General features: G+C 37.3%; 1 protein-coding gene across 1 annotated transcript; it reads left to right on the forward strand.

Moving 5' to 3' along the window:
• The first annotated feature begins 4050 nt into the window (after positions 1-4050).
• Positions 4051-6312, forward strand: LOC149065066 (uncharacterized). The gene has a single exon (XM_089254421.1). It carries the CDS (start codon positions 4166-4168, stop codon positions 6200-6202), a length of 2037 nt encoding a protein of 678 aa, XP_089110547.1. The 5' UTR covers positions 4051-4165; the 3' UTR covers positions 6203-6312.
• Positions 6313-6951: the final 639 nt, after the last annotated feature.

Below are 6951 nucleotides of genomic sequence, written 5' to 3' on the forward strand. Positions count from 1 at the left end.
ATAATATAACAAATCAAATGTTCTTGCACTGGGCCTTGCGTTTACTAATGGTGACCCCGAGAGTTTAGGGTTACTCACTTTGCACCATTACGACGCTCGAGATAGACAAACCTAGTTCCGTCTCTGCAAGATGACACCCTCCACTAGATTCAAAGCCGAAAAGCATGTTGGTAATCTGGCATGTTGAGATCTCATAACAAAACTGTTCTGCCCACTAAATGTCGAAAAATAATTTGATTTCGTTCATCACTGATTACGGAAATTCAAGTACGTTCATTAGCGATGAAGAATGTCCCAGAAAACGGAACGGGGACGGCGATGAAGTTTTTGTCAGAACGGGATCGCGCTCCAGAAAGTTTGGGAACCACTGCTCTAACGGTAACGGAAAGGGTATCGGTTGGAAAAATAGCATCACCTGTGAGATATGCTTCCTAAAGACACGAACGACAGAGAAGTTGAGGCGAAGAGAATCCTCCTTGTCCTTTAAAATGGAATCGCCGAAACATCTGATCTACAGAGTAAGAATAATATAGAGCGCGCGCGAGGGGTTACAATGTGAAGCAAAGATCCGGAGTCATGTGACTCCGGTCAAAAATCTGGTCAGGGAATCTCGCTTTCAATGCTTTCCTTATGGCTATTCGTATGACGATCTACACGCGCTGTCTTATTTTTGATTAGAATGGCCAGCACTTGCGCAGCTTTCGGATGTTCTGAACGGTTTAGGAAAGGGGGACCAGTATCCTTTCACAAGGGAATACTTTTTTGCTTATTCCCCTTCTTATAAATTAAAAATTGGAATATTAAATTGACGATTCAATGGATTTCTGACGTATTCGCAGTTTTTAACGATTCCATTTTGGATTTAATTCAATTAAAGTTCCAAGTTTTGGTAAAATTCAAATGTCATGAGCCATTATTAAATGCTTTAATAGAATTTTTTGGCAATAAATGATTGAAGTAATGAGTTTTATGAACTTTTAACTGAAATATACGTCTCCGCAAGATTTGGCGAGCTAGTGAGTTTATTCGAGTTTCGCTCAACTTGAAGAAAATATGCTTTTCAGAATGAGGAATTTATGGCAAATATTTTATTTAAATAGAATGTAATGAAAACTCACCCTCTAGACAATGGCAGTTTTGCATAAAAATGCATAAAAACCTCTAAAAATAGTAGTATTTTACCCCTCTTCACGCCTGAGATAAAACTATTACAGAAAAGAAATTTTTTTATTGATTAATTTCTGTTTGTTCTATGTGAAATTGCCCTCAAGCAACAGAAATCAATTAATTAATTTATTTATTAATTTTCACTCAATATCTTTATTAGGACCATCTGAGTTAAGATCTGAAGTCACTATGTGTACCTCAGATGTTATCTGAATGAAAAAATCATTCTAAAAACTACTTAATGCCTAAAAAAAAAAATGAAGATTCACATGTGTATACTTCTGGAGCGAAGAGGTACGCATATGTGACATGTAACATACATTTACGTACTCTAAATTATTACATATATACGCTACACGAAATTTCATTTCTTATAATTTAGAAACGTACTGACGATGAAGTATTGCAATTTTCTGGAAAAATTCATTTTATTCCTGAAATATTATGTAAGTGTTTACATTTTTGTGTGATAAGGTTATAAAAGGTTTTTCAAGAAAATGTTAGAAATGAAACTTTTACTTATTATTTAAATATTTCATGACTGAATATGGTATGAGTGTGAATGTGTTACATTACATAACATAATATGATGCATTATAATTATATACTCAAAATAAATGTATGATTAAAGTAATTTTAATGTTCTTGGAAGATAATTTTTATGTTTTAATAACCCCTAGTTAAAATAAATTTTCGAAATTAAAAGTGACAAAGTGAATCAGAAGAGATTATTTAAAAATATAAATGAAATAGGTTGTATATATAAGAGATAGGTTATATGTATAATAGGATTTAAAAACTCAAAAGTCTTAAATTATTAGGAATTATCCCTTTTGGAAAATAAAAAAATTTCGTTTTTCAATATTTGTTTATATTATCTAGAATTGATTTTTTTTTTCAAATCCCTCATTCCCTAAATATTTTACAAAAGAATGAATGAAATTCATGGAAGAAATGAAGGAAAGTTTTCATCAACTCGATCGAGTCAAATTTCGTTACAACAACATCCTAGCATTAACACGAAATCACTATGTTCTTCGAAAACGAGCCAAATGTAATAGCGCAGAACCTGTTCTTCCCCCGACAATACTGCTCATCTTTTCTTCACGTTCGACAAGTTTTATGAATAGCGTGCGCGGTGTATTATATCTTTAGTCTATGATCTGATCGGACACCTGCCTTTTGAGGGACAAAGGAGGACAGACGAGAGACCTTAGAGGAGTCGGTGGGTCTCAGGAGCTGCCTGTGTGCAGACGTGAGCGTGAATCGTGAAAAGTTTGTGAAATGATGGAGACCATTGCGTTATTCAGTGACCAAATAAAGATCATGAAAAGTGGCAGATACGTGTGATGTGATTGTATTTCAATTATTGTGATAAAAAAAAATGGAATTGAAGTTCACCCACCAAAAAGGTGAATGCAACATCACCCTTCCCCCTAAAAATATCCCATCTATCTATCCAGCCCCACTCCACCAAACATGAAAAAAACAATCTCCAAGCATCTGAGGATAAAAAAAAAAATTCAAAACGATCATTAGGTCACTCTTTTGATCACCCACGTGATTATTAACTCTGTGGATCACTCACCAACCTGGTCTTTTATTCTATAGGTCACTCTTTCCATCTCTCACTGATCTGGTTCCTCACTCTTTGATCACCCACGTGCGTGCTAATTCTCTACAACACTCTTTCGATCACTCATATGCTTGCTAAAACTCTAGGTCACTCACGAGCTTGCACGCTTTCTTACTTTTTTTGTTGCTCACCGACCTGGTTCTTTCTTCTATAGGTCACTCTTTTCGTTATTCACATGCTTGTAAACTCTATCAGAAGGCTCCCCTTAGGCTGCGTTCATAGAGGAGCGCAGAGGTACGTTAATTTTTACAAATTATTTTGTAAAAGTTGACTAAACGGCATAAGTGACGAGGTGCAGTTCCACATCACTTAGCGCGCTATTCACCGACATGGTTTAAACCTGTAGTTACAATTTTTGGATAAGAGATCAACATAGATTGGTTAAAACCCTGAATTTAACCAATCCGTGCCGATCTCTTATCAAAAAAATTGTGACTATAGCTTAAACCATGTCGGTGAATACGGCCCTTAATGGTCCGTAACATATTTCCTTATCACTTGAATGTCTCGCGGCATATTTACCAATCAGCGTGGAACCATTGCAGAGCATTTAAGTGAACCATGGTGTATTTATGTATCACTTGACCTACGGCAAAGTTTCAGATCACTCAGCGCGTCTTATTTTAGGATCACATAAATTACCCACGGCACATTTACAATTATCTGCGTTGCTGTTTCAAACTACCCATGTGACCCGTGACACGTTTCCCAATTAATTAAAGTGTCCCGCACTCTCCCAAATATTGAATATTGTTGTTTTAAATGACACAAAGCATTAGGCGACGAGACCCCCCCCCCCCCCACAGTTATTTTCGCATCGAACCCAGCGTCTCTCAAGGGCAGCGCAGATCGTGTTCACGTATATCACATGCGCTACCGACAAGAGAAAAAAAACCTATGGATGACTCTCTCCAAGTCAAATTCAAATCTTGCGTTTTCATCTATTGACTCCTTAAGGAAATAACAGTTTCTCTAATACCATGTAGAGTGGAAGCTCCCAACAACGGGCACAAATGAGTCCGATAACTTTGTCCCTTAAAAACTAGTGATACCACCTTTGAGCATTATTCATGGAATTTGAAATTTTCCGTAGGGAGTATCCGTTATGGGAGATTGCGCTGTGTATATTCTTGTATGCACACACATTACCAAAAAAATGATTTTCTTTTCTTATCCACTAGGTTCTTCAAGAGCTTCATCAAAACTATTTTTTCGAAACGATATTTCAATGATGATTTTGAGCGGAGTTATATTCACTAGCATAGTCACTCGACAAATGCCAAATTCGCTGAGAAATTCGGGAAAGTAGCGGATTCCATTTTCAGAGCCGTCCTGCTGACCATTATTTTCTAGTCCACCAATATGGAGTATTTATCATCACTAGTAATAAACTATAAACCGGACAAGGCATGTGAAAGTGGTTCGACTGATGTCTGCTTCACGACGAAGGGGATTTCATCAGAAGATGAAGAGGAGCAACCGTCTACAGAACAAAGTCCGAATGAAAAAAGTGTCAATCCAATCAGTAATAGTAACCACACCCATGAAAAATTACACGAAATAGATGCAAGCGAGAAGACTGTTTCACAGCTGTCTGATTCAAACATACGCATTCGAAAAACTCGCATTGTGGGAGAACCATATGAGTGTAATGTTTGCTGTAAAAAATTCACGAGTCCTAGAAGCTTGCGACTACATAAAAGGGGTCATACTTTAGTAAAGTCACGTGAATGTGATGTTTGTGGTAAAATTTTTTCAAGGAGCCAGGACTTGGAGATCCACTCACGAACTCATACTGGAGAAAAACCACATAAATTTGATGTTTGTGGTAAGAGGTTTACGCGAATTGGAAACTTGACCAGTCGCAAAAGTCTCCACACAGGCGAAAAGCCATATGAGTGTGATGTTTGTGGTGGAAAGTTTGCACAGAAAAGTGGTTTAGAGACGCACAAGAAACTTCACTCTGGTGATAAGTCATACGAGTGCGATGTTTGTGGTAAGAAGTGCGCACGGCTTTCAAATTTAATTTCACACAAATATGTCCACACAGGTGAAAAGCCCTTCGAGTGTAATCTTTGTGGCAATAGGTATGCTCACAATTCGGGATTAATTTATCATAGAAAAGTCCACACAGGTGAAAAGCCATACGCGTGTGATGTTTGTGGTAAGAGCTTTGCACTCAGGTCGTGTTTAAACCGTCACAAGAAAGTTCATACGACCGAAAAATCTCATGAGTGTGAAGCTTGTGGTCAAAGATTTACACAGAGTCAACATTTAAAGACACACTCAAGAATTCACGCGGGGGAAAAACCGTATGAGTGTGAAGCTTGTGGTAAAAGGTTTACACTGAGTTACTATTTGAAGAAGCACTCAAGAGTTCACATTGGTGAAAAACCGTATGAGTGTAAAGCTTGTGGTCAAAGATTTACATGGAGTCATCATTTAAAGACGCACTCAAGAATTCACACGGGGGAAAAACCGTATGAGTGTGAAGCTTGTGGTAAAAGGTTTACACGGAGTCAGCATTTGAAGACGCACTCAAGAGTTCACACGGGTGAGAAACCGTATTTTTGTGAATCTTGTGGTAAAAGGTTTACACGGAGTCATCATTTGAAGATGCACTCAATAGTTCATACGGGTGAGAAACCATATGAGTGTGAAGATTGTGGTAAAAGGTTTACACGGAGTGAGCACTTGAAGACGCACTCAATAATTCATACGGGGGAAAAACTATATCAGTGTGAAGATTGTGGTAAGAGGTTTACGCAGAGTTATTATTTGAAGACGCACTTAAGAGTTCACACGGGTGAAAAACCATATGAGTGTGAAGTTTGTGGTAAAAGGTTCACACAGAGTCAGAATTTAAAAACGCATTCAAGAATTCATTCGGGTGAAAAACCATATGAGTGTGAAGTTTGTGGTAAAAGGTTTACACAGAGTCAGGAGTTGAGGACGCACTCAAGAAGTCACACTGGTGAAAACCCGTTTGAGTGTGAAGATTGTGGTAAAAGATTTACACAGAGTCGTGGTTTGAAGATGCACTTAAGACTTCACACGGGTGAGAAACCATATGAGTGTGAAACTTGTGGCAAAAGGTTTACACGGAGTCATTATTTGAAGACGCACTCAAGAATTCACACGTGTGAAAGACCATATGAGTGTGAAGCTTGTGATAAAAAGTTTACACAGAGTCAGCATTTGAGAAAGCACTCAAGAGTTCACACGGATGAGAAACCGTATGAGTGTGAATCTTGTGGTAAGAGGTTTACGCAGAGTTATTATTTGAAGACGCACTTAAGAGTTCACACGGGTGAGAAACCATATGAGTGTGAAACTTGTGGCAAAAGGTTTACACGGAGTCATTATTTGAAGACGCACTCAAGAATTCACACGGGTTAAAACCACAGGAGTGTGAAGCTTGTGGTAAGAGGCTCAAAGATAATGCAGGTGTAAAATATTATCATTGAAAAGTTCACCCGTGTAAAAGAGATTCACGAGCGTGACGAAAAAAAGCTGATTTAGAACAAAAGAAAATTTCGCACTCGCCAAGTTAATGATAATCCAATCATGATCACTTATGAGTTAATCTGATCCAATTTTTCTCGTCATTTATTTACTTTATTTATCTTCTGCTTTCGAAACTAATGGAAATGATAGGCTTGCATTATTTTTTGTTCATCGCTTATTAACAAATACTTCGACAGATGTTGCAGCCTCCAGCGCATTTATCATTTAGAGATGAATTCAGAACCAGATACTGATTTGAAATTTCCAGAACGAGCGGAAATTACTTTTCGTATTAGTTGTTTTGTGTTCCTCGTAAAGTCCGATGATTGTTTTAGTTGAGATTAGAATCGTAAATTTTTGATTCGGTTTTTATATTTCGGATAAATGTGCATAATCTGAAATAAGTTAATATTTTTGTTTGCAGTAGTTTTGTATGAAAAATTTTTGTTGGTTAAACATGACCCCCCCCCCCCCGCCCCATTCACTATTTTGGAAATTTATGGAAGTTGTTAATAATTGGTCGAGGATTTAAGTTGATATTGCACGCAAATGTAGAAAAAATGTTAACTTGAATTTTGAATACATTGGTTATGTAACAGCTAAAAGGAGCGATATTATTAATTGATGTTATACTACTAGCG

The sequence above is a fragment of the Pholcus phalangioides genome, unplaced genomic scaffold (genome assembly GCF_987345545.1).
Source record: "Pholcus phalangioides strain wild (caught in Gottingen) unplaced genomic scaffold, Ppha-v1.0 ptg000041l_1, whole genome shotgun sequence".
Taxonomy (NCBI): Eukaryota; Metazoa; Arthropoda; class Arachnida; order Araneae; family Pholcidae; genus Pholcus; species Pholcus phalangioides.

Coding starts and splice junctions, on each gene's coding strand:
- LOC149065066 (XM_089254421.1), top strand. CDS start 4,166: ATGGAGTATTTATCATCACTAGTAATAAACTATAAACCGGACAAGGCA.